Source organism: Vigna umbellata, chromosome 5 (genome assembly GCF_029865625.1).
Source record: "Vigna umbellata cultivar VRB3 chromosome 5, Vumbellata_1.0, whole genome shotgun sequence".
Taxonomy (NCBI): Eukaryota; Viridiplantae; Streptophyta; class Magnoliopsida; order Fabales; family Fabaceae; genus Vigna; species Vigna umbellata.
The window spans coordinates 36033626-36060793 of record NC_142169.1 but is presented as its reverse complement, the minus strand read 5'-3'; the positions used below and the strand labels follow the sequence as shown (position 1 = coordinate 36060793).

At 33.0% G+C, this 27168-nt stretch overlaps 4 protein-coding genes, 1 non-coding gene and 1 pseudogene across 6 annotated transcripts; 2 read left to right on the top strand and 4 right to left on the bottom strand.

The window, feature by feature from the left end:
• Positions 1 to 2013: 2013 nt before the first annotated feature.
• Positions 2014 to 5693, bottom strand: LOC124829863 (Ran BP2/NZF zinc finger-like superfamily protein). 2 transcript variants are annotated; one of them, XM_047303440.2, is made up of 10 exons: positions 5554 to 5689; positions 5224 to 5269; positions 4850 to 4965; positions 4231 to 4504; positions 3940 to 4010; positions 3473 to 3518; positions 3273 to 3382; positions 3125 to 3149; positions 2868 to 3019; positions 2014 to 2617 (listed from the first exon to the last, which is right to left on the bottom strand). In XM_047303440.2, exons 1-10 carry the CDS (start codon positions 5560 to 5562, stop codon positions 2615 to 2617), a joined length of 852 nt encoding a protein of 283 aa, XP_047159396.1. In that variant the 5' UTR covers positions 5563 to 5689; the 3' UTR covers positions 2014 to 2614. The 2 variants fall into 2 exon arrangements, with proteins under 2 accessions (XP_047159396.1, XP_087947690.1); XM_088091564.1 differs by having other exon boundaries at positions 2014 to 3019; positions 5554 to 5693.
• A 2252-nt stretch (positions 5694 to 7945) lies between these two features.
• Positions 7946 to 9850, bottom strand: LOC124829864 (non-specific lipid transfer protein GPI-anchored 1-like). Its single transcript, XM_047303441.2, has 2 exons — positions 9422 to 9850; positions 7946 to 8375 (listed from the first exon to the last, which is right to left on the bottom strand). Exons 1-2 carry the CDS (start codon positions 9768 to 9770, stop codon positions 8164 to 8166), a joined length of 561 nt encoding a protein of 186 aa, XP_047159397.1. The 5' UTR covers positions 9771 to 9850; the 3' UTR covers positions 7946 to 8163.
• A 3980-nt stretch (positions 9851 to 13830) lies between these two features.
• Positions 13831 to 14998, top strand: LOC124829861 (arabinogalactan O-methyltransferase 1 pseudogene; annotated as a pseudogene).
• A 1603-nt stretch (positions 14999 to 16601) lies between these two features.
• On the bottom strand, positions 16602 to 20196 carry LOC124829860 (phosphoribosylformylglycinamidine synthase). The gene is made up of 5 exons (XM_047303437.2): positions 19975 to 20196; positions 19777 to 19880; positions 19516 to 19629; positions 17043 to 17126; positions 16602 to 16870 (listed from the first exon to the last, which is right to left on the bottom strand). The coding sequence occupies exons 1-5, from the start codon at positions 20177 to 20179 to the stop codon at positions 16814 to 16816; spliced, it is 564 nt and encodes a 187-aa protein (XP_047159393.2). The 5' UTR covers positions 20180 to 20196; the 3' UTR covers positions 16602 to 16813.
• Positions 20197 to 20372: 176 nt separating this feature from the next.
• LOC124829859 (oxidoreductase, 2OG-Fe(II) oxygenase family protein) lies at positions 20373 to 23007 on the top strand. The gene is made up of 7 exons (XM_047303436.2): positions 20373 to 20533; positions 20629 to 20780; positions 20881 to 21227; positions 21795 to 21933; positions 22191 to 22257; positions 22343 to 22464; positions 22771 to 23007. The coding sequence occupies exons 1-7, from the start codon at positions 20424 to 20426 to the stop codon at positions 22908 to 22910; spliced, it is 1077 nt and encodes a 358-aa protein (XP_047159392.1). The 5' UTR covers positions 20373 to 20423; the 3' UTR covers positions 22911 to 23007.
• A 462-nt stretch (positions 23008 to 23469) lies between these two features.
• On the bottom strand, positions 23470 to 23550 carry TRNAL-AAG (transfer RNA leucine (anticodon AAG)). The gene has a single exon. It is a non-coding gene; the product is annotated as a tRNA-Leu (tRNA).
• Between the last annotated feature and the right edge of the window lie 3618 nt (positions 23551 to 27168).

The following is a 27168-nucleotide window of genomic DNA, read 5'->3' as shown; positions in this document are numbered from 1 at the left end:
CCGCATTTGATGAATTGTTTTACCTTCCCTTCCAATTTTTAAAATTTCGATACAGAGATGGATAATATATCAACCAACTTTATTCATCATTACCTCTAAATGTTTTTTTTTCATGATTTAATTATACAGTCCTCAAATAGGTTAGGTTATTTTTTCTCAGTTAAATTTTTAATTGTGAAAATAAATACAATTCAACTCTTACCATTAAATTAAATTTTCTTAAAAAATTTCCAATTAGGTTTTAATTATATTTTATTAATTTTTTAATATTTAAAATATCAAAATTCCCACCACTGTCTCACGTAAAGTACTCTAAGTCTGTCATGTATTTTCACCATGTGTGTCATGTCAGCTGTTAAGCCAATTTCACTGCAAAAATCCAATTACATCAACTTTTCACAATTAAAAACCTAAGTCCAAGTGAGACATAAAATAATTAAAAAATCTATTTGAGAAAAATCATCAAAAATAGAAACCATGATTAAACTTTTTTTCGTTTAACTTCCACTTCTAATAATTAATTTTCATATTCTAATGATATTCGCGTATTGAAAGAGCATACATCTAATTGAGTCTAAGTATGATTCCAGATACATGTATTTCTAGAGGATGTAAATAAGAATATATTTATAATGTCTCAAACCAATTTAAACCTGACCCTATGCATGAGCAGCTGACGGCGTAAAAATATGCTAAGATGTCCGTAAGCTTCAACTACATGTTTATAACGTGAAAGTTCTACGAATTTTCATCGACAGAACACTGAATATGGTCACCCTCAATTCATCTTTATTAATTTTTAATAATTATTTAATGATTTATACCGTTAGCAAATTCAATTGAAAAACTTGTAATACCCCAACTTGAATTTACTCGGATACCCAGACAGTATCTCATTTTTTTCTTAGGTCATATCCGATCTACTTAAACAGGTGTATGCAGATGATTCTTTTTTCGAGTTGAAATCAATTACCATTGTTAACACAACTCATCAACATTTCTGAAAACGTACTTATAGTGTAAGTTTCTTCAACGGTACTATTTAAAATTAAATAAAAAACTTTAGAATTAATTACCTGTTTATTTCCATTATTTAGATATTTCATTTGATTTAATTTGAATAAAATCCCTTGATTTTTAAGGATACAATGACAACTTTAAATCCAAACGCACAAACTATAAAGGATCTAAACTGGAAGGAATTAGTCATACAAATGCATTATTAAAATTGAAAACTTGATTAAACCTTGAAGAAGTCATTACAACTTTAACATTAAGGTGATTGAGTGAAAATTTTATTTATAAAAATCGAATTGAACAAAAAAAACGTGAACGAACAAAAAATTAAATTAGATAAAAGGAGGGTAATATGGATTATGATTTAATGAACCTCATGCAGGCCAAAAGTTATACGACATTCTAAGTTTAATCCTAATAACTCAAATCACGGTTACTTTTAAATACAAAAATGCAGCTAACGTAGTGAGAACCAGCAATGAAGAACACCCTATTAGCAGACTTCCTACAGATCACTCGTCAAAGTCGAGCTTTATCAGCTAATGTCCGACGTGCTTCTAGAATAAAGCATATATTGGAAGCTTCTTTGGAGTACAATATCAGGTTACTTCATCTCTTTTCTCAATCACCCTCTGCATGGATTTATAGTCCAATTCGTACGGAGCAGCACTACACTGGATACTTAATATTTATAGACATCTAAGTCCATCATCAGCTGGTCGTCAAATTTTGTTCATGTATTTTTGTGTATATTAACAAAACCCATACGAAAAGAGTCCTTCTTGGGTATGGGCTAAAAGAATGACTACCGTTATGCTAGTCATAAATACAGATACTAACTTTTACACAAATTCGCGAACTATGATTGCAGAGAATAAATCCGAGGGACTACTAAATTGACTAGATTGCCCGATTGACACGATTCATAAAGGACAACAGATACCTACTTGACATCCACCAAATATTAGAGTAACGAAACAAAATATAAGAGTGAGATACCAGAAACAAGAAGATTAGCACTCAAGGTACATAAAAGATAACCCAAAACCCTAAAATATTATAGGGCTAGGAACGCTTATCTAAATGAAACTAAAATAAAAAAAACTACTAAATAATCTACCGCCAACTTTAATTCAACGACACGACATGAATCATCCATGTAGCTACAAGCAACAGCATGAGAGAAAATGGCTTCTTTAACAATGCACATATCCTAAGTGGTATGTTAGGAAGACACTTTCAGCTACTACCCAAAACTAAATGCCACCTAATAAATCTAAAAACTTAGAATCTTCATATTCTTTTGAGGCACCTAGAGTAGTACTTAAACACAGACATTCATGAACCAAAAGAAAACTTAAAACTGGAAACTGCAATAACCTTTGTGCCAGGAAAGTTGGCTGACACATGCATCATAACAATCCACAAAGACCAAAATACCATCTCAGTTAATACAACAACTTGACACATTGAGAAGGTGAGTGACTTGACAACTGCTGCAACATAGAGGACGACAAGACTGACTGTCAGACACCGAAATTGAGCAATTCTTGATGACAACTCTGGACCTTCTCAACCCTCAAACATGTCCTAGTACTCACTGGAACAGTAAATAATTGCAAATTAAAGATTGCAATGGATAGATAGGAAGAAACTGAAAAGGTGTAACAAAACGGTTTCAAATGAATGGAAGCAAAACTGAAGCTTTTCCTTAGAATCCACTTAAAAGACAACTTCACAACAGATTGCAATTTGAAAATGTTCATCATGTCACAAAGCTGCTCTTGGAAAACCAACTGTTGCAACAACAAATGAAGGTTAACAAAATGAAAACATTTTAGACAACAAACCTGATCATTTTGATCAGCAGATGGTGAAGCAGATTTATCAGACTCAGCAGGCTTGTCAGCACCACAATTCTGTCTGTTGCACTTGGTTCTGAAAGGATAGTTTATGTTGTTACACTTTTCACACTTCCAGCTTCCTTCAGGCATCTTTTGCTCTGAATGGCGAACACAAAGAAACATAATTAACATATGTTGATCTTATATCAGGTAATGACATCATTCAAGAGTGACAGAGATGTGTCATGACGGAAGATACTCACTGGAATTTTTGTCGGACTTTGAGGCCTGCAGCCCAACGATCACATCCAACAATTTTAATCATCATTTATAAAAAAATGTTAAATATCAAATTTTCCACGACGTAAAAGTTAATCACAATAAATAAGCATAGAAACAAAGGCAGCAAACCTGGGATCCAGGTTTGGGTGTGTTGCACTTTCTCATGTTGCAGACAGTTCTAAATGAGAAATTGACATTGCCACATTTTGGACATGTCCAGTCATTGTCACGAGTTGTGTCTGTTCGAGAAGTGGGGATGGGAACAATAATACTACATCAGTTTCCATTCGAACATAGATAGACATAGAATTCAAGTAACGAACCCGTACCTTTTTTCTGAGACTTATCATCATGAAAAAATCCAGGTCTGGCACCCTGACCAGGAAAGAATGAAACATTACATTTTGCAACAAACTCCATGAAATTACACAATTTACAAATTATAGCTTATTTAACTGACAAGGGATCAAATCCAACTTTGAGGATGAAAAATATGCATGTCCAGTAATTTGTTTTGATGTAAAATACAACAAACTGTATGACCATGTATGCATGATCGATAAGCTGTGACCACAAAAAACCAAATTTAGATCGTTAAGACCACTAAGACCTGTGATTGTACCACAATAGGAAAAATACATATCTAGCTTTTAGTCATATTGTTCACTATGAACAAATAACTGCATAACTTGACATAAGATTCTTCAGTTGATGACAAACAGTAATAAAAAAACGTTGGTCCTGGAATTTGAAGTTATATACAATTGATTTTATCTTTTAGCTTACAGCTTCATACCATTGTCCCAGGTCCAATAGGCACACCCAGGCCATAGCGATCCAACAGTTGGGGCATCCCATAGATCCCACCTGCAAGAAAATACCCAACCAAAAAGGTAATATTAACCCCAAAAGGAGAAAAGCAAAAAGAGAGAGAAATAACATAATAGAATCAAAGAAGCAAGATTTATGTAACATTAATTCAATCATTGTCAACACATGAGAAAGTTTCAATTGATTATTCATTTTCGCCCATCAAATTGAAGAAACTTCATTGACTTCAATGACAAAAAACAAGAAATAGGCATACCATTTCCCATCACTGGCCCACCAGTGTAGGGTGCAGGTCCAGATAAATGCAATGGTCTATAAGGACTTCCAGCAGAGAGGCGACTACCATAATTGTAGTGATATGCTGATCCTCCAGAAAATGGAACATCATAGGGAGGAACTGATGATCCATTGAACAGAGAAGACCCATATGGTGGGACACTAAGATATATAGAAGATGGAGCATTGGAGCCTAAATAAGGAGCTGCGGATGAATAACCCTGTGGAGCTTGTAGAGGCTTGGCAGCAGATTTCTGGGATAGATAAAAAAAAACTTTATGATAAAAGTAGCTCTAGAGGAAAGAAAAATAATAACAACTACATGTCTGTCCTTTGCATACGTGCATGAACATTTGATTACTATACCCTCTACGTTCTCCTTTAATTGGGAACGAAAGACTAAATAGAAAGTAGGAATACAAAAGAAAGCACCATAAGAAATACCAGTAAAACGAGAGCAGAAAAAGAGAGAGAAAAACCAATAGTCTACCAACAATGATATTGATAACATTTATCATAAAATAAACTAACCTTAAATCATTTGAGAGATTCAAATCACATTTCAAAAACTCACTGTGACGCTACATGTAACATCTTACCGAATTATGATCAGCTGGCCTTGGTTGAGTGCAATTACGCATGTTACAAGTTGTCCTGAAAGAGAAATTGACATTGCCACAGCTGGGGCAAGTCCAATCATCTTCCCTACGGCTACCTACAAACAAAAACCAATCAAAATGCTCCCAAGTTCAGTTTTATCACCACACAATCAGATTGCATTATAAAAAAGCAGCACGCCATAATGGTGGGTGTCGAAATTAGCCACTGCGACAACGGCTACTGGTGCATAAATTGATAGCAGAATGTAAAACAGTACGCATGCACGATAATTTCAACTTCAAGTGTAAAGAACACTATTGAAGTATCCATAAACATCACAGTTAAAAACAAAAACAGAAAAAGCACAACGCACCATCAGTCCTGGCACGCTTGGCGGCAGAGGAATTTCTGTTGTCAACCTGCAAAACCACACAAAGTCTGAAATTCGAATTCACTGCGACGATGCCGTAACAACAAATTAAAAACAAATCCGCCCAAAGACAAAAATAACGTGGAAAAAGGAGAGCAATCAAAATTAGATCGATAATAATGGAAAAATCCCTAAAAATCGACTACATTGAACCGAGATCGATTGGGTTAGGGTTCAAGAAGCGTGGCTAAAGAAGACGATACAGAAATCGGAGATAACTATCATTAGTGAAGGAATGAGAAAGAGAGAGAGAGAAGGGGGGCGTATGATTACCCGAGACATGGCGACACAACACGACACAGATCCTTCTTCTCCTTCTCCGGCGGGGCGGAAAATAGTTGAAGCTACTCGATGAAACAAAAACACGCAAACACCAAACCCGAAATCACACAAATCTAATATACTTCATTTTAAAACTGGCATAGTATATTTCCAGGCCCAAACACGGTACACCCAAGGGCTAAGCCCATCCTAGCATAATATCTTATGGAGCTTTCTTCCAGAACCTCCAAGTTTTCTTTTTTACCTCCAAATTTTACTTTAAAGACAAATTTAATATTTGAAATATATATAAAATATAAAATAAATTAGGTAAGCAATTACTGTTTAGTAAACATATTTACTTCTATATTTACTCATCGAGCATGCATTCCTGAGGTTATTTAAGAATATATTTTTTCTTGTCTCTCCTTTTCTTTAACTTTTTTCTTCTTTCAACAATAATATTCGTGATTTTAATTGGTTTTATCTTTGTCTCATTTCATTTATTTTCATTGTTATTCTTCTCGTTCATCTTCTGGATATACATATTATTAGTTTAGGTTGGTTAAGCTTGTTTGAAATTTATATTTATTACTTTTTTATTTATTAATTTTATTCATCTTCTCCTTCAACAATAATAAATTTTTATTTCTTTTTTATTTATTAATTTTTCTTTTAATGTTTTGTTTTTATTTTTCTATTTTTACCTTTTTAAAATGTCTTTTACTTGTTTTGTTTTAATAATTTAGTTATCTCTAAATATTATTAGTTAGCTAGGTATACATCGATAATGTTATGTTATAGGTGATTATATTTTAAATTTAAGTAAATCCTAGATTCATGTCAAAATTTATTTCTTTTATAAATGAAGAGTGTGAGAAATATTACACAAATAACTTTACAACTGATTAAATTTTTTTCACACGTAACAGAGTTAATTAAGTGAGTTTGAGTGATTATTTTTTATCATTGTTGTCATAATAAGATCTTATAAAGTTAATAGTCAACCAATGATAAAGGCTTTTGTATTGTTAAGATATGAAATAAATGAAAAGTATAAAAAGTACAAATTTGATGTTCATCCTAGTATATCAGACACACAAAAAATGAGTATCCTTTTCACTCATATAAGGAAGTGGGACATGGTTTTTAGGTAGTCGTGGTTCATCAAGCAAAAAATTATGAGCAAACTTAATTTTACTCCCAAACAAAAACAAGATGTAAAATACACCACGGACCAATCTTTTTCCACCAAATATTAGAAACACCATCACCACCACAACTCCCTCACACAAAATGGCGTCCACCACCTGCCCAACCATCGACGTCAATAACTCTACTATCGTGAAGTCAACTCCAAGTCAAGCACTATCGCGAACATGCAACAAAACAAAACAAAATATGAGAAAAGTTGGTTGCATATACAAAATGAACCAAGGGAATCAATTCCCTCAAACAAAGAATGGATTCTAACATGCTAAAACCGGTTCCCTCAAACTAGGAATTGGTTCTAACATCCTGGAATAGATTCTCCAACCTATTGAAAAACGTGAAATTGATTCCATCTTTGCACTGTTTTGAGTAGGATTTGAATTAAAAACAAAGTGAAAATGTCATTGTCTTCAAAATTACAGTAAATCTCTTGAGATATTCTTCTCATGCTACGATTGCAATTTCAGTACTCGTCCTAAAATCGTCGTATTCTAATTCGTTTAAATCCATAGAAACAAATAAAAAATGTACTTGTCATCACTCCTATCCAATAAATCCACAAAAACAAACATTGTTTTAAAGATAATGATTTTCTAGTTTAAAGTACTTTTTACTTTAAATCACATTATTCATATTTTGTTTTGTTATCTTTTTTAGAGTCCCAAACTTTTTACCATAACAATTAGCAGAGCATAAGGGCCTTGCATAATTCATATATTTAAAGAGTACTGCTAGGTTTTCTGCAATGGTTTTACTCAAGAACAAAAAAAAAACACAAGTTGATTCCATTCTAGCACCTTTAACAATCGTAAAACATTTCTTCGAATTTTTACCGAACATCATATATAACAGGTAGGTCTATACATTTACTTTGCGGAAAAGAAACGAAAAATCTAATGGTTCCAATTTTACCATGTTGGCCATATGTATTTCCATTAAATTATGCTTTTCCACTAAATATTAGTTGAAGGTCCACTTAAAAAATTGTTGAGCCAGAAAAAAAATTCACTCAAAGATTGTAACTTCTAATATAGAAATATGGACAGTACTCGACAGAAAATTATTATTTTTTTCTTAAATGTGGATACTTATACACATTTTATTTTTACATAATTAAAAAAAGGAAAATTTAGAACTATTTTACCTTCGGGTGTAGTATTTTTTTATATATCCTTCATTTAAGACTCTGAACTGCGACCAAGAATTCAATAATATTAACTGTGGGAAGCAGAAAAGAAGGACGAGCATTACATGGGGTCCCAGAGAGAGAGAAGCCATGGCAAGCCACACATGCAAACGGCAAACCAATTCATTAATTGAAAGTCCTAAAGAAAACCAAAACAGCAAACAAAACGACAACTTTCACTGACTAAACTCCCTTCATTCATCACAGCGTTCAACCTCCCACCATCATGTATAAATGCTCACAAAAACAGGTGAAATTGCAGCCACAACAACGGTCAAACTCATCATCATCGGCATACTAGGTATAACCATACTTCCATGCGAAGCGTTTTGGCTTTGTGGGGTCGTACTTGCTGTGTTTGATGTTGCAGGCGTTACCTTCGAAGAGTTCGTGAAGATTGCAGCATCAGGGGAACTTGGTGATAGACCCAGAAGCTCTGTGCACATTAAAATCATATACCATGTCGTATATATTATTAGTATCAGTATACAGTAACTATACTTATATAGAAATCCAGTATTAGTGGTTGACGACATGTGACCAAATTTATTAGTACAACCACTGACCAATCAAACACCAACAACTGTCCATTTTTGTTCCATCAAACACTTTAAAAACATACACAAATAGCAATTGTACTTGCATATGTAGTCTAAATACTCGTATAAGCTTCAAATGTACTGATGCCAACAGAGTAGTTAATTTTTTCACCCATGAGTTTTTTACTATAGACTGTTACTTTTCCAAATGAAGGATACATGGTTTAAAATTGAAACTGTGAGCTCTTGGGTTTGTTCTTTGGTCACATATCAATTTAATTAGCGACAAGAATCATACTGTATAGTTAATATACGCAATCTTGGTTAAAGTAATGTCGATGCCCTCTTACCCAATCTAGATGATAAATATATAATAAACTAAAAATTGGTTGCTAAAAAATTAATAGTATAATCACTATCCATGGGCCTTCTAAAAGGACACCAAAATAAGAACTTAACCTTCATGGCGTTCTCACACCAAAAAATGTCCACAGTAACTAATAAAACATTTTCATTCATGTACCCTTTCAGAATAGCGTAAACGACAAATATGTCACCGAAGGTAGAACTTCCCCTCAATAAGGTAAGTCTCACACAAGAACATCTTACGTATCCATGAGACTTTCAATTGTTTAGTCAAAACCTTAACAGCGAAGGACACCACTAAAACTAAGATCTTCCTTCGAGACTAAAAACATTAAAACATCATTAAAATTTTGTATATAGAAAATGTGATTCGGGTAAAAACATGAAGCGGGATTTCAACTGTTTCTTTATTTAAAAAAGTTGCAGCAAGGATGGTTTGTTTGCGTTGTGACGAAGTGAGAGAGATGCAGATGAAAAGGTGAAGTTTTGAATTGCAAAGAAAAGGTTGTGTGAGATAATAAGTCGTGTTTGCGTAAGAGATTGAAAATGGGTTTTGGAAAAAGGTGAAAGTGCTTACTGGGACAGTCGGTGATGCTGGCGTTCTTGATGTTGCAAGCGGAAGGGAGTTGAAGCAACCTGTCTTCTTTAATACCCAACTCTTTGACCTGTGGGCTGCCCTTGTGAGTCATTTCAATGATGTAACACAAACATTCTGGGTTGCTCTGCTTTATGCTTGAAGTTGCGGAGCAGCAACCGTCGCTCGGTTTATCTTCCTTCCCCGTCGCGAAAGTCAAACACGGAGGAACCTTGTCAATCGCCGACGCGCACTTGGTCGACAAATCATCGCCTTCCGCCACCTTCATCCACCCACACGATGCCATCACCACCACAAACATCACCGCAAACACTCTGCTCTGCCGCTTCATCGTCACAAAACCTCTGTCTCTGTTGTCTCTGTCGTCTCTGTCCGTTCTCGTGTTTGTGTTTTTGGGAAATGCAATGGCTGGTCATCTCTATTTAATGTACTTAGGTGAGGTGGTGGTGGTGTCCAATTAAGTCTCCCTACTGCAACATCGAACGGTACCTTAACGCCGTTAATCTCTTTTTCACGACACAATTCAACTACCATTCATTATTCCAATTTAACAACGAACATGGTACAAACAGTATTTGTTGTATCGTGTTACGTTCGGTCCAAATTACTATATTACACTCTTTTCTTCTGAGCGTTCCCACGTGAAAGAAAAAAAAAACATTTTTAAATTTCATTTTATTATATATTATCATAATAAATAATTATAAAATAAGATGTATTTATCATTTTCTTATGATAATTAAGTCCGTGAAACAATGAACGTTAAGCGGCGAGGAGGTTAAATATCCTTGGACCGCGGTCTCGATAATCTTTAATAGCGAATAAATACTTGAATTCTTTGGTGGTAAAGTTAGAAGCAGAGATATTAGTAGTGTAATAATAAAATAATAATAATAATAATCATAATTTAAAGAGTGTAAATAAATAATAGAGTAATTTTGAAAAAGTCATGTGGAGTGTAATGAAGATGGTTATGGGAATATAGAGGGGAAATAATAAATAAATGAAGGAAGCTGGTAGTGGTTGGAGTGAAGTTAAGAAGAGGTCACAGATTGGGATTATTATGACTTTGGAGTTTTTGGAAAGACAGATACTATAAATAACGTTGTTCTTCAACCACTGCTTCTCGTTTCTACCTCCCAATTTAATTCTCCACGTGGCATAACCATGCAACATGGTTTAAAGGTTGTTGGGTGTTGAACTTCACCTTCTTCCTTTTTAAGTTTTTAGTGGGTTCCCAGCAGTTCTATTTCGAATTCTGCTTCTTCTCTGCACTGTTGACACGACCCATTTTACTGCAGAGCCGATACTGGTCCAGAGTGAAACGCATTGATGATCATAAGATGCGACGTGAGGTTCTAAATTCGATCGTTACCAAAGTTCTTTTTATCAGTAATAAATAATATATTAATTATAAGTACATGGAGTGTTTTTCAATCTTTTGACAAAAGAAAAAATTTATATATATATATATATATATATATGTGTGTGTGTGTATGTATGTATGCGTACAAAACAAAAGCATTTAACTTCTATACTAAAAATAAAAACCAGGTGATACATTCAAAACTAATAATATTTAGTGTAGGTTATTTAAACACTTCATGATTTCGAGATAAGATTTTTGTTTATAGTAATTCTAAAATCCTGTTAGTAAATATAATAGCTATATCATATTAAACAATAAATTTTAAATCTAATCTACATAAAATTGAAAAGTTATGTTTACACTCACTTTAAATTAACTATATAAAAAACATTTTCAAAAAAAACTCACAATATAATCAAGATAGAAAACTTTAAAGAATAAGAACAATTAGACGTAAAAATTACATTTTTCCAACGTTGAATTACTTTATTGACAGCCCATAGCCCATGTGTGTCATTCTTATGCAATTCTTATAATAATATAACGTCTACATTCATATTTTCAATGTATAAAATTTCAAACAGTTGCTTCATGATCAAAAAACCTATCCATGATAAAAAAACTTATTCATTGATGTGAAAAAGTCTGCAAGCAAGAAAAAGTTAGATTTTATTAATACGAATATCCGTTTGAAATTCTGTGACCAATTTTGAAATTTAGATCTCGAATTTTTGGTTTTTGGATTTCAATTATTCCTTCAAATTTTATAAATTTTATGCATAAATAAAATGAGTCTATGAACAAGAAAAACATAAATGGTGGAGATGAAGGAACTTATTAAAATTCAAAGACATAAAATTTATGATTTGAAAGATACAAAAGTTTCAAAAACTCTTTAAGAAATAGAAACTTTAGTGGACGAAGTCTGTCTATCATAAGATATTTATCTTGATTTGGATGTCGGAATTTGGGCTATTCTGATGTTATATTGCTTTTACACACCCAAAAGAGTTTATTCATGCAATAATATAATGTCAAGAAAGAGGAACTCCAACGTTAATTGATGTTAGAATTCTCCTTTCCTAATGTTGATTGGTTATATGACGTGAGAATGTGGAATTTATCGACATCTAAATTGGATAACTATTTACAATAATGTAATCAGTCTTTTTTAACGTTAACATTTTTCGTTTTTGATGTTGAACCGTACACGTTGCAACCATTTTTTATACTAGTGGAGACTTCTAATACACCTCATCGCGTTAAAATATATATACATTTTGTTTGTGAGACTAAACATTAATGGATTATTCGATAAACTATAATTCATGACTCTGATTTTGTGTTAATAAATAGACTTTGAACCTAACTCAATCCCACAAAACGGCTTGTAAAATTAAATTAATTGTAAAAAAAATAAAGTATGATTTTTAAAAGGTGATTCACTTTTCCCATATTAGATAATTTGATGTGAGACTATTTGTTATTTTTCTATAACCCCATTTAAAATATTTTTGAAAATGTCACATGAAGTTTTCAAAACCTATAATGGTAAGAGTACAAATATATATTTTTTAATTAAATCTGAATTTTGTTTTAATTGAAATTTAATTCATCATAAAGTAAATAAGTATTGTATTCGTAGAAAAAAATGTGAAGTTTAATTGGAAGGTGTTTCCCTTCATATTTAAGTTTTAGTCAGAAAAATATTTATTGATTCAGTTCATTCAAATTTTAATATTTTTGTTGGTGACAGTAATTTATTCATGAAATAATTTGATATCATTAAAATTTTGATTCTTAAATCGTCTGTTATAGTGATGATAGCAGTGTCATTATTTTTACATTACTAAAATACAGAAGTTAGTGGACTTGGAAACTAATGATATTAATTGACTGGTGAAGCGTGAACACGCATGAATGATAACTTTTCTCTGCACTACTTGACTGTTAAGAGAACCACATAAAAATATGAAACATTTTAAAAGAAACCCTTCATATAATAATGTATACTTTAATATAATAATGTTTACTTTAATTTTTTAAACACTAACACATTTATTAACAATCAGTTTTACACAATTTATCTGATTTTCAATATACTCTCTATTCATTAATGAAAAAATAATCGAAAACATGAAAAATAAATAACGTTATTTCATTATGAAAAACAAGGATAGAACTTCCGAATTCCTAGAAGTGTTACGCATGAATTCTATCAAGAATGACTGCCACGTGTCGAATGTTATATTTTGATATTATTTTTTTAAAACTATATAAATTTAATTTTTTATGATTATTTTATCTTTGTAGGGCGTATTAATTGAATGTAAACGTGTGTGTCGCTTTATTATTATTTTTAAATTAAACCCAAAATTAGAGATTATGAAATAGTTAGATTAATTTGGTTTTGGTTTGGTCCACCAAAACTAATCACGTTAAGTTGGGCTGATCTGTTATAAAAAACGGATTAGAATGCTTCATTATTTTTATTTTTTAAAATTTCTTCATATATATATATATATATATATATATATATATATATATTTAGATATGTAATTATATAAATATTTTTAAGCTTTTAATTAATCAATTAATATTTTTATTCAAGTAAATTAAATTACTCTATTATAGTTAACAGTTATAACTTATTTTTGTAAATGTTGATAATTTACATTATAATAATATTAAATATTTACAAAAATATAATATAAAAAATTTAACCTTTTTATTTATTTTTATTTTAAATTTTAATTTAAAAAATAAAAAATAAATATCAATAGCAATCCAGCGTTGAACTAACCCACCGATTTGATGAATTAGATAGAATGAACTATAAGACGGGTTGACGGATTGAAATTTCAATTCGGTCTTGTTTTTTCAAGCTTGCATGTTAACCCATAGCCCATTTCCATTTTACACCCATACCAAAAATATCTTAAAATCGTATCATGAAAATAATAATAATAATAATAATAATATATTATAAATTTCAATTTGTTTTTGTCACCTTGCCTTATATTGGTAGTGCTGCCAATTCTCCACATTTGACAAAATCAAAGCTCCTTTCCTTAAAACACAAAGCAAAACTCCATCATTCCAAACACTCCTTCATGCTACATCTCCCATAACACATCAACAACAATAAAGAACACACTCATAATCAACACCATCATCACATACATGCGATCCAAAAGGGAAGGAAATAAAACTGTTCAAAAATGAAGAGCCGTTATCCGTTACAGGAGAAACGGTGGTTGCTGGGCCTGGCCGTGGTGGGCCTGATTGTCCTGGGCTTTTTCCTCTCAACGGTAGGCCGATCTTCGGAAACCGCCTACCTGTGTCCGAGCACGCTGGGGATCCGAACCCGAAAAGAATTCAATTACGACCCGGCACCGATCCAGACGCGCGCCATTCTCCACTACGCGACCTCGCGCGTGGTGCCGCAGCAATCGGTGGCGGAGATCAAGATCAGTCTGGACGTGATAAAGTCACTGGGCCGGCCATGCAACTTCCTTATCTTCGGGCTGGGCCACGATTCCCTCATGTGGGCCTCGTTCAACCCGGGTGGCACCACGGTGTTCCTCGAGGAGGATCCTAAGTGGGTCCACTCGATCTTGAAAGACGCGCCGGGCCTGCGGGCTCATACGGTCCGTTACCGTACGCAGCTTCGCGACGCCAATACGCTGCTCACCTCGTACCGCTCCGAAGCCACGTGTTCTCCTGCGACGGCGTACCTTCGTGGCAACCAAGCGTGCAAGCTGGCGCTGGAGAATCTCCCCAACGAGGTTTACGAGACGGAGTGGGACATGATCATGATCGACGCGCCCAAGGGGTACTTCGCGGAGGCGCCGGGGCGGATGTCGGCGGTGTTTTCCGCCGCTGTGATGGCGCGTAACCGGAAGGAAGTCGGTGTAACGCACGTGTTCTTGCATGACGTGGATCGCAAGGTGGAGAAGGTTTACGCGGAAGAGTTTCTGTGTAAGAAGAACTTGGTGAATGGTGCTGGAAGGCTTTGGCACTTTCAGATTCCTCCTTCTAACGACACCGTTTCTTCTAGTTTCTGCTAGAAACTTCTTCACCTTCTTCATCTTTTTTGCTTCTTCTTTTCTCTCTCGTTAGAGTATCATTCAACATCATCTTGTGTATCGAATTTTATATTATATTTTTACTCTCTTTCATTCTTACTATGTTTTACTTTTTGCCATTCCAAATCCAGACCAAAGCACTGTTTTCTCATGTTTGAGAATCTGTTTTATTTTGAATTTATGAATTTCAGAAACTGTGAGGGAATGTTTAGTCAAATTTAAACGAACATTTTTAAATTAATTTGTCTCACATTTTAAAAAACTTCTTAGTCATATTAGACATATTTATAGTATTATTTCTAAAAAAGAGGACTCCTACAAATTATAATTTCCTGAAAATTTGATTACAGTAGATGAAAAAGGAATTTTCATACCCAACATCGCTTCTTAAATGCCTTTTGTAACCTGATTTGTGTTTGGTTGATAATGTCAAAATATTTTATTGTAAAAGTTTTGAACTCTTAAATAAATGATAAAAGAAATATTCTTTGAATATTTATTAAAGAGATGATTTTTATTTTTAAAATAAATTCATGATTAGAAAAATAAAATGTCGAAGATTTCAGTTAACCAAAGATACCTTCACAACTTGGTTTTTAAATCTGATTAGAACAATTAAGTTGTCTCATAACCGAATATTATTGATAGTTAATAAGTTATAGGTGTTGGTAATTATAATAATATTCTATTAAAAGGAAATGTAAACTATTTATCATACTGGTTATAGAACCTGCTAACAAAGCACTAAACAAACTAAAACTTATGAAATGCACTTTTGTGAATAGACTCAATCAATTTTGAAAGATTCGAACTAGAAACTTAAAATCAAACTGATACTTTTGGCTTGAACATTTACATTTTTTTTTTCATGATAAATAACATGAATTTATTTCCCTTTGTTGTTATCCTTTTGTAAATAATATTTGTCCATTCATTTTCTTGTATCTCATTTAAGAAACAATAATTTGAAGTAAATAAAAGAAAAGGATGTAATGCTAATAGAAGTTACAATTGAAAGAGAAATGGCAAGAAGAAGAAAGAATAAGCAAACAAAATTGCTGGTTAAAGGTGCCAATCGTGGAAAAAGAGCAAGGTAGAGCATTTTAATTGAAAGTTGCAAGACGCCTCTCAGATGTTGCTCCCATCCACTTCTTATTCACATTCCGCAATGGATTTTCATTTCGTGTCAAAAGCAGAAATGATAGATTACCTAAAAGAGAAATTCAACCATTTTTAATTTTTAAGTGTTGATTACATAGTTTTGGGAATTTTTCTTTAAAATATAGATAAATATGAGAAAAGGATATATATATATATATATATATATATATATATATATATATATATATATATATATATATATAAAATGAGTCATGATTAAAAATTTGTTAATTATAAATTCATATCAAAATTTACAAATGCAATTTTTTATTTCGAATTTAAGATTTTATTCTGACCATTAAAAAAACAACAGAAGAAAGTTAACTAAAGTGTTATAACGTAAGCAGAACCTCTGAAGGGAATTAACTAAAGTGTTATAATCTAAGCAGAACCTGTGAATGAATGTTTTGTAAAAATTCTCGACTCCACGACCGAAACAATATCCATATTAACAGTGAAATAGATATTTCATAGCACGTTTCGCTGTCCTTTTCCAATTATGTCGTAGACTAAATGAAACGTAGAAAACTAAACTGAACCAATCTACTAGGATATAATGTATATAACATTATAACTATGGGTAATAAATCATAATAATCACATTACATCTTCCTAAGATACAGCAGAGGTCAAATTTGCATAATGATTGCAATGATATATGATGGGTTAATCAAAGAACAAAATCCGCCTAACCACTTCAAGGCAGACGAGTAAATTCATCCCCTGGAAACACATCATTCTATACAAAATCTAATACTACAAAAAATATTTCATCCTGTCATCCCTCCTCATGGCATTATATACAGCTTGGACCTGAAAAATACAACAAAATTCCACATCATGACGTATTCACCAAGAATCATTTGCAGGACAAATGGGGGGTTTCATGTTCTTTTTTCCCGAATAAATCCATCTTTAGCGAAAAAAGGCTACAAAAGTTTACTTCAACAAGAGGAAAAGAGACAAGTAAACAAGAGAGAAAAACCTGTTCACTAGAATCAACTTGTATAGGCCCAATATTTACAGATACATATTTGCCTCTTGCAGATAACTTCTGCTTCACACGTCCCTGTAACAGACAAGTTAACGTTCTTAAAATACGAACATCAGCCACCAAATAAAAAGATACAAATATTATATTATCGAGTTAATAATGCAATATTCCAGAATCTTGCTGTAGCAATCCCTTGAAGGCAATTTCACAACTATAAGGTAAAACATTAATACTTCATAAAATATCAATAACCATATATTGTGGGAGCGTTTGGACAAATCATACTTAGAGCTTGCGAAAGTGGCGTATGATCTTACTATTAGCTTTTTTTTAACTTATTTTAAATTTTACTTAGGTTCAAATAGATGGTTATGAAAACACATCCTGTTAAGATTTATTTCAATAAGATTCCCAATTAAACTCATGAAGAATCTTCCATTTGATAAGAGGTTATCGAAAAAAAGTTAAATAAAGCCGCGTTTACCTGAATTCCCAAACATCTTGAGTAAAAGAAAGTTCAAATAGAAATGAAGGCAAATTATATACCCACCTAGTAACATTTGTTCGTTTTAGGAGAGCATGACTTCAACTTCTATCCAAATATTGGAGAATAAGGGCAAATTATATATCCATCACAAGATAACAAGCAAATCCATCTAGCAATAGGATGACGCTAACGTCTAGATTTATGCTTTAGATCAGCAAAACTTAGTTTGAGTGTGAGAATGGGCACTAACACATGTAAGCGGGAGGAGCAAGATACTTTTCTTCGGCACTATTACATAGATGATGATTATTTAGTCAGTGCTATATCTAGATTTAAATTGTGTGTGAGTAGGCACTTACAGTGTAAGAGACAGGAGTGAGATACTTTTCAGGACTATTACACTCATGGTGATTATTTAGTTTGTGTCCCTATCTTTTGGTGCTACTAAAAGGATTAGTGACAAAACAAATCATGGAGGTTGGTACATTTTTGGTACAATGTTGAGAGGACAGAAACCGAGGAGACATAGGATGAATTCCATATATTGGTACACACATGAATATTCTTATTTATTTAGTTTCACATTGAATGAGAATGGATAAGTTGAGCAACATAGAAGTGAATATCTACAAAGCTGTAGTGTCAAAGTTTTAGATTGAACGTGATATGAAGTTCACTCATGTGGTTGACTCAACCTATTGATGCAAATCTCCTTCATATTTCTCCTCCTCAATTTAAAAACACACGCTTCAAAGACTGTGTCGTGTGTGTTTTCCTTCCCTTCAGCAACTTCAAAAAGATATTTTAAGGGACACACCATTTGGAAATTTTAAACACATGTTTGATAGTGTGTGTGTGTGTGAGCACATGCTTAAAAGTCTGTGTTTTCCTTTCCTTTGAGCAACTCCCACAATAAATTTTGGGGCAATAAACCTCATACTGAAAACCTTGGCAGCATGCTTGAAAGATTTAGGGAGAATACAACTTACGTAGGAAACTCTGAACACATCCACGAAGGACTTTACCGGCAATACACCTCAAAAGAAACTCTAAAAACTTGTTCTTAAAATTATATTCATTGTGTTTTCCTTCCCTACGAGCAACATCCAGAAGAGAGTTTAGGGGGCACACACCTTATAATGGAAACTATCAGCACAAGCTTCAAAGTGTTTTCACTGTGTGAAACCCCCTGAGCACACTCCTTAGAATGCAGGCAAGACCAGTTCCTTTATTCTTTTCAATGCTTATTTTTTATCTCTATATTGGATGTATCTCAATTCTCAAGCTTCTTGGTTCTTACCTCAATAATAAAATGTAAATATGATTTATTACGAAGGTCAATAGGTAGTAGTTTGGTATTGTTATAACTATTGGCGACAGCTCTGTAAGCTTACAGCCCAGGCCCAAGAACTATTCTGTAGATAAATTATATATATTCATATATGATCTTTGAATAACCGTGGCAGCAATCCTGTGCAAAAACAAAGGCTGCAGCTGCAATGATCTTCCAAAGTTGGATGTAAAAATATTGATTGTTTGCACGGAATGTGATACTGAATTAGATAGTGTTAATACAGATGAAAATTTGTAACAATCATTGCAATTAGCTGGTTTTTATTTCGTTGGTTTTTTTAAATCAACATTGGAACATAAGGCAAGAATGTATAGTTCCAACTGGAAATGACAATTCACAGGCCTAACAAACAAAAATGGTATTCATCATCAACAATCATCCTATGAAGTTCAAGAAACAACTATCTTAGACAAAAAAAGTTCAAGAAATAGCCTAAAAGTAATAATAGTAACACACAAATCGTAAAAAGAAAAAAATATACATCAGATATGTATATGTTACAGTTCTAATTTCCAATACAATTAGAACGGGCTATATTTGTGCCGTATAGGTGGCAGAATTTAGTAGCTCCCTTTGGTTGCTTTCTACAATAGTGCTGAGAGGTATGGGGTATGAATACACACCTGAGGAATAGGCTGCTGTATTACGGATTCCACGGCAACAACCATGGCTTGCACAAAATCCTCACCTCCCGTTCCTATTGCAGTGAATCCTCGAACAGTTGGGTATGAGTTCACCTGTGCAGCACACATTACAACACATAAGTATTGCAATGCCAAGGGAATAACAAAAATCAAAAGTACCAGAATGTACAAACAAAATAGACAATTAAAAGCAACATTAAGCAAAGAGAACCATCAATGAACAAATTCATGAAATAGTACCTTCTGGTCCAAAGTGAGCCATTCATTGGTAGAATCATCCGACACAGTGCCTCCAATAACCATATTCGTAGTTTGCCCAACCCTCCCTTCTGCCTTAGACACCTCTGTTGAAATGCAATAAAATAAATTAACCATTTTCAGTTTCAATCTCTCAATTAAAATTAAGCATACATTAAATTAAACAGTTCAATCAATTACCGGAAATGGCCTTCAACACCGCCTCTTGAGGCGGACCTTGATCGTCCTGAGACGACGGCGTCTCGCTGTGGCAGCAACGAAGGGTTACTCCTCTGCCACGGCGAAACGGACCTGCCCTAACGCCTCTGTTATAATTCAAATGAAGATTTTGGAATTGAAACGGCTCCGCGAGAATCCATGAACGAAGCATGCTCCTGCACGCCATTTTTTTCTGTCTAGTTTCCGTAACATACGATGAATTCGGAGTAGCAATGCATATAAGCATCTCCATCACCCTCGCATAACACAGATTTTTTTCGATAAGGACCAATGTGAATTCTCGGTAATACCCCTGTCACAGGCGTTCATTCCAGGATCTTATTGTCTTTTTCATTTTAATAATTTAAAATTTTTCTTGAGTTAAAAAAAAATCAAAAACCCTAATCCTCTTTTGAGTTTTCCCTCTTCCGATGTACGGATCGGAGAATAACCGCGATGATTCTGAGCGAACCGCTTTCAGAAGAGCAGAGAAGAAATACAAGCTTTACTACGACAACAATGCATCTTCCAAGAACAAAAAGTATTCAATTGTTTTTATTTTTTTCCTTTGATCGTTGTTTGTTTCAGTTTTAAGTCCTCAAATTCAAATTGCAATTCATTTTTCTTTTTCAACAGGAAAAAACAACCTAAACCAGTGGATTTAACGGAGGTTCTTGACTTCAGATCTATTCTAGAATGCTATCTTCAAAGCGGTGCACTTCCTCCGGGTGTTATTGTTCTCCACGAGAACTTCACCTCTCCGGTTTTCTCTTTGCAAAATCGCCCAGGTATTTTCTTTTTCTTTTATTATTATTTGTCGTTTAACTAGCTAGTTCGTGTATGAATAACTAAAGAACTCAACAACACTCTCTGATGATTAATTTGCAGGCTTTTATTTTATTCCTGGAGCATTAACCATTGAGGAACAGTGTAGTTTGATAAAGGAGAGTTTGACTGATTTTCCGCAGCCCCCTAACAGAACAAATCACAATGCCATGTATGGTCCAATTCAGGATGTTTTTGGTGCTGCTAAGGAAGGGAAAGTTTTGGTCGAAGACAACTCTCCAATTTCTTCATCAGAAACTGGTGCTGATATAGATAATGGAGATTGTAAGGAATGGAAATTTACTACCCAAAAGGAAGCGTCTTTGAGAAAGTGCAAATCCGTTTCTGCTTCTGCGTTGCTTCGGAAGTTACGATGGAGCACCCTGGGCCTGCAGTTTGATTGGTCCAAGGTAAGTTTTGATTCACCATTTTAAATATTTTTCAGTGAATCAATTCTGCTTCTCTCCAAAACAATTAAAATTTAGTTGTGGGTATATTTTGTTCTTACCGAAGTATGTTATCAGACTTTTTTTTTTGCTTTGGAGACCTTGCAGCTGGTTATTGCTTACACATGATCTACTGCTTTGCATACATCTGTTTTTAGCTTGAGATAAACGATTTTTGTAGTTGTGTGAATGAGATATTGGACATTTGCTTTAAGAACTAGACCACATGTTCAATATCGTGCTTGAATATCAGTGGAGGACTTGTTACGTCTCAATCATTTAGTTTCTGTGGTAAAGATTGTTATTATAAGGTTGCTTGACATGTATCTTAAATTTTGCTAGCCGGTAGAAATTCTTTCTGCCCTGATCTAAAGATGTCAGACTAAACCTTTTTGGCTAGAGTTATTATGGTTGCATAGCCTACCTGTGTACCAGTAAATCTTTACTGACTTATAATTTAGTTTCAGTTTCCTAAAAGAGTCATACCTGTTGATATTCATTGAAATTACTTATTACTACGTTTGTGTGCAGCGGAATTACGATATGTCTCTCCCACATAACAAAATCCCTGAACCACTGTGTGAACTTGCCAAACAATTGGCCAAGCCTGCTTTACCTGCTGGTGTTGAATTCAGACCTGAAGCTGCAATTGTGAATTACTTTGGTTCAGGTATAACTTAAAGGACATATTTATTATGAATTCAGACTTGTAATAGTTCCCCGAGTCCTTTTCTACACCTTTTAATTTACTCTGATACTATGGCTACTGCCAACAAAAAAATTCTTCATACCATTGGTAAGCGAGAAATTGTTGTTTTCTTGGATCAGCAGATATTTTCCAGTTCATGAGAAGGAAAAAAAAAACATTTTTAACAATTTTTTAGAACAGTCTGCTTCATATTTGTTTTTTATTTGGTATTATTCCAGGGGACACGCTGGGTGGTCACCTTGATGACATGGAAGCAGATTGGAGCAAGCCTATAGTTAGTTTAAGGTCTTATTCTACGTTCTTTTGAATGTTCTGTTTTGTGGTTAACTTGTTTTTGCATCCTAATTCGTTTGCTGCCCCCCTTGGTTAGTCTGTGTTGCAAGGCTATATTTCTTTTGGGAGGAAAATCCAGAGAGGATACTCCTCTGGCAATGTTCCTTCGAAGTGGCGATGTGGTTCTTATGGCTGGAGATGCAAGGGAATGCTTTCATGGTAACCATCTCCTATGAACTTAGTTTGTGAAATATTAAGGGTGTGTTTGAATTGACATTGAGTTTATGAGAGACTCCTTCATGTTGAATGTGCATCATAATGTGTATTTAAAGTAAAACAAACACGTACTCGATCAAAGTGGTTCATATGATCATTTGAAATTTTAAAATTAAGTGATTGGTTTCACTTGAATAAAGTTTATCGCTGGGAATGAACATGTGTAATTTATGACTGAGTTATTATGCTGACTTGTGCAGTTTCAAAATTTTGTCTAACTACTGGGAATTGGTTTCATCAATATCGCAGGGGTTCCTCGAATCTTCACAGATGAAGAAAATGCTGAAATAGGCCATCTCGAGACACGGTTGACGCATGAAGATGATCTTTGTTTCTTAAAATACATCCAAACTTCTAGAATCAACATTAATATCAGACAAGTTTTTTGAGTAGTCTTTTCTTTCAAAGAGAAAAATTGTTGTATCAGGTCATGAAACAAAATATGATTTATTAGTTATATTTTAAGGGATTGTTGCTTCGTATCAATTTTAGTCTTGTCCACCAAAGCCCTGTTTGCTCATGTTCTTTCCCTTGATTTATTTATTTCCTCATTTTTTAGTCTAAGGACTTGGGTGTTAAGTTAAGGTAACACTTAATGATAAATATTAACTTTTTAACATGTTTGGAATTCTTGATGCTTCAGCCTAGTATCTTAGGATGACTATTATAATGTTTTTTATTCAACACACATGTTATCTTAAACTGTTTTACTTCATTCGGATTCACAATAATTTTTTTAACGTAAATTAATATGTGAAAATTTATTTAAAAGTATATTAATTTCTTTTGAATGTGATTTTAAAGAATTCAACATGCTATAAGTAATAGATATTTTACATTGCTTCTTAAGAAACTTTATGTTTTCTAATCACTAAAACTATTAGGCTGGGATTGAATTTGAAATGTACCAAAAGCAAAAGCTATTTTTTACAAAATTTTAACAAATTTTGTTGAGAGTGGGATTTGAACCCACGCCCTTTCGGACCAGAACCTTAATCTGGCGCCTTAGACCAACTCGGCCATCTCAACTTTTTGATAAGCTATCATATTTATAATATAATAAACTCACTACAGTTTTAATCCCAGTTAATTAAATTTTAATGCAAGCACCCTTCAATAACCAATGGTTTAAACCCTCTTTTGTTCCTCATATTTGTTGGTGAATCTCAAGTGGGTCATCGTTTTTTAAATTGTCAAAATTGCGTCCATATTTTAAAATGGCGTGGTATTATGTATTAAATTAATGGGTTATGTGTTCTATCTTTATTTGTCTCCCGGCTTCTTCTCTGTCTCTGGCGCCAATTTCTTCTTCTCAATTCTTTCTTCTCAGTTCAATCTTTATTTCTCACAATCAAATTTTCCACTATGGCTCCAATCCCTTATTCCAAACAAAACTTCCCCACCCAGATGAAGACTCCACAGTCCAAGCTCCGTTTCAATTTCCATGGCCCCAAATCAGCACTGCAAATGCACCCTTTTCCCAACTCAAATTGTGCTGCAAACAAGGAACCCCCTCTTGAACACCCAATTGAAGTAGTTTCCAGAATCCGTGACTACCCAGATCGAAAGGATAAGCCTTTATTTATTCTTCAAACCAGTTCCAACTCGAGTTCTATCCGTGTTCGAGCTGATTTTGGGTACCGGATTTTGGGTACCGGGATTTCACCCTTGATGGGGTTTCTATGTCTGAGGAAGAGGACCTGGATGTGTCCTATAAAAAGTTTGTGGAGTCGAGGATCAATGAAGTTAAGCTTGGGGACAAGTGCACCATCATGATGTATGGACCAACCGGTTTTGGGAAGAGTCACAGGCGTTGGTGCCGTTATCGCCACCGCAGACGGCGCGCTCAAGCGACAAGCTAACGTGAGACTCGTTAAAAGTCGCTGATGGAGTTTATTTTGCTTCTGCTATTGTTCAGGTCGTTGGGTGAAGATGAAGCGAGGTTGAACACGCCCATTATGATTTCGTTTAACGAAGGTATAAGAGAGGTTTCAGCTGTGCAGAATATAACCAACAAACAGATCACATCTTATTGTTTGGATGTGGATTACTCTGGATTTTATGAATTCTTCATCCTGGTGAAAGTATTTATATTCTTGAACTTAATATGGAATGATCGAATACACAATGGAAGGAGGTGCAAGAAAAAAGATAATCTTTTTTTCTGGTTGGGTCAAAAGACGATGGTGGATCCGACGAGCTTAACAGTGGAAGGTTGTGGCTTAACAGTGTTGATGGTTATGTAGCACGGTGGTGGTTTGGGCGAGGATGGTGGCGGGCATGGCTAATGATGGCTAGGGTTTCTATGGAGAAGACTAATGTGGAATTAACACATAATTCATTCAATTTAATACGCAGTGCCACACCATTTAAAAAAAAAAGACAGCTCAACATCTCTTAACGTTGTTTATTAAAACTTAACGGAAGGGACAAAATTGGCTCAATTTTACAAATATATGGACCCAATTTTGACAGTTTAAAAAGCGATGACCCACTTGATATTTACCAAATATAAACACTGGTTTAAACCATAACCAATAATCCAATAACAGCTTATGCATGATAAATCATAAGTTTCTGCTAAGTGTTTTAACCTTTTACAAGACATGAATATTGAAATCGAAATCAACACCTTCGCCTTAAAAAATAATGTATATTTTTATAAAAATATTTTAGAAAAATATTTTCACCATTAGTCACGATATTGAAGAAAAAAAGTCAGCTTTGATCACATATATCTGTTGTGCGGGTTTAGAATTTTGGATAAGCAATTTATAAAAGGTTTAATGTCTCAATAGGTCCCTATTTTTGTTCAGAATTTGAAATAGGTCCCTTTATTTTTTGGCGTCTCAATTGGGTCCTTATTTTGTTAATTTGATGCAAATAAATCCTTTCAGTCAATTTCATCAAACGGCGTTAATGAATGTGTGACGTGGCCTTACACGTGTCAATACTGTCCTCAGGTCACGTCACACATTCATTAACGCCGTTTGATGAAATTGACGGAAAGGATTTATTTGCATCAAATTAACAAAAATAAGGACCCAATTGAGACGCCAAAAAATAAAGGGACCTATTTCAAATTCTGAACAAAAATAGGACCTATTGAGACATTAAACCTTTATAAAACAATTGAACATAAATTTAATAATTTATCTTTTTTGTGACACGAATAAAATGGTCCCAGATTTTATCCATTATTTTGTTCCTTTCTTCTTCCTGTTTCAACATCTCAATATTATGCCAAGCTGAAAAAAAGTCTTAATGAAGGGTTTCAAAGTAATATTTTTTTAATATGATGCATGGGAGAAAATAAGAACGATTTAATCTTACAAATTAAAAGTATTGGTATTTTTAAATATTTTCGATAATTTAATTCAGTAAATATATATGTTCCAACTTATTGATAACAAAATCCTAATTACTAAACTAGATAACAGTTATAAACATAACTTCTTTTTATTATTATTAACATATTCTATAACCCTTTTAATAAAATATGGATAATATCATCCAGATATATATCCCACTCATGCCGATGATGAAAATTAAGGAAATATGTATGAAAATACTCCTATCTTATCGAATAAGTTTTAAAGTAATTATTTATATAAATAATTTTTATTTTTAATTTATTTGCAAGTATATATATATATATATATATATATATATATATATATATATATATATATATATATATATATTATACGAAGCATTAATGTTTTACATAAAAAGTAAATTTGTTCTAGTTAAAAATATTATTTTTTAATCAATTCAGTTATACTAAAATTTTAATTCTTCAATAATTTTATAAAAATTGTGATTTTTTAATTATTAATCATAATTTTATATTATCATAGTTATTTATGTTTAAACTTCATTCAAACGAACAACTATAACGATAAAAGTGTAGTATAAAATAATGTTATACTAATATAGAATTTTGTATGTGTTATCAACAAGTTCTTTAATGTAATTGTAAGTTTGAAAACATTATGATATAATAAAAATAATAATACTAAATTGTGTGTGCTCTGGTGATCTTAACCCTAGCTTACCATTTTTACCAAAATATTTTGACAACATCTTGTAAGTAAGTAAAACTCTTTCTTTACACCATTCTTTAGATATTAACTTAAATTAATTAAGATAATATTCATTGAATAAACAAGAAGAAGAAAAAGATTCATACTTACTCAATCAAAACTTAAATACACGATAATATTAATGTTATATTGGATAGATATTAAAATTAGAGTGCTAAAACGAGTCATTTTATACCTTTACCACTAATTCGATAGAGTATATTATGCTGTATTATTTGAAAAATTCAAAATTAGAATCAAATTTATTGATATATATATATATATATATATATATATATATATATATATATATATATATATATATATAATATGGTAACTTAATTATCAATACTTAAGTAAGTTAAATTTAAATATTAATTAAAGATTGAAAGCAAACAAAAGTTTCATTTTAGCCCATCATTTTAAATTACGATTTGAACTTTCAGCATAAACCCGAATTAATAATTAATAATTTATATACTGAAATGTAAACTGTATTGACCTTCTACAAAACTAAAGTTAAAACACTAATCAGATAAAAAAAAACATAATGAAAAAAAAA

Excerpts from the sequence above, each read along its gene's own strand:
- LOC124829863 (XM_088091564.1), bottom strand. Across the intron at positions 4,505-4,849 it reads GGCCAGCTGATCATAATTCG|AAATCTGCTGCCAAGCCTCT; the intron begins GTAAGATGTTAC and ends TATCTATCCCAG. Across the intron at positions 3,383-3,472 it reads TGATAAGTCTCAGAAAAAAG|ACACAACTCGTGACAATGAC; the intron begins GTACGGGTTCGT and ends CTTCTCGAACAG.
- LOC124829864 (XM_047303441.2), bottom strand. The coding sequence starts at position 9,770 with ATGAAGCGGCAGAGCAGAGTGTTTGCGGTGATGTTTGTGGTGGTGATG. Across the intron at positions 8,376-9,421 it reads CAGCATCACCGACTGTCCCA|AGCTTCTGGGTCTATCACCA; the intron begins GTAAGCACTTTC and ends TAATGTGCACAG.
- LOC124829860 (XM_047303437.2), bottom strand. The coding sequence starts at position 20,179 with ATGGCGTGCAGGAGCATGCTTCGTTCATGGATTCTCGCGGAGCCGTTT. Across the intron at positions 17,127-19,515 it reads TACAGCAGCCTATTCCTCAG|GGACGTGTGAAGCAGAAGTT; the intron begins GTGTGTATTCAT and ends TGTCTGTTACAG. Across the intron at positions 16,871-17,042 it reads AAGTTGATTCTAGTGAACAG|GTCCAAGCTGTATATAATGC; the intron begins GTTTTTCTCTCT and ends TGTATTTTTCAG.
- LOC124829859 (XM_047303436.2), top strand. The coding sequence starts at position 20,424 with ATGTACGGATCGGAGAATAACCGCGATGATTCTGAGCGAACCGCTTTC. Across the intron at positions 20,781-20,880 it reads CTCTTTGCAAAATCGCCCAG|GCTTTTATTTTATTCCTGGA; the intron begins GTATTTTCTTTT and ends ATTAATTTGCAG. Across the intron at positions 22,258-22,342 it reads AAGCCTATAGTTAGTTTAAG|TCTGTGTTGCAAGGCTATAT; the intron begins GTCTTATTCTAC and ends CCCCTTGGTTAG.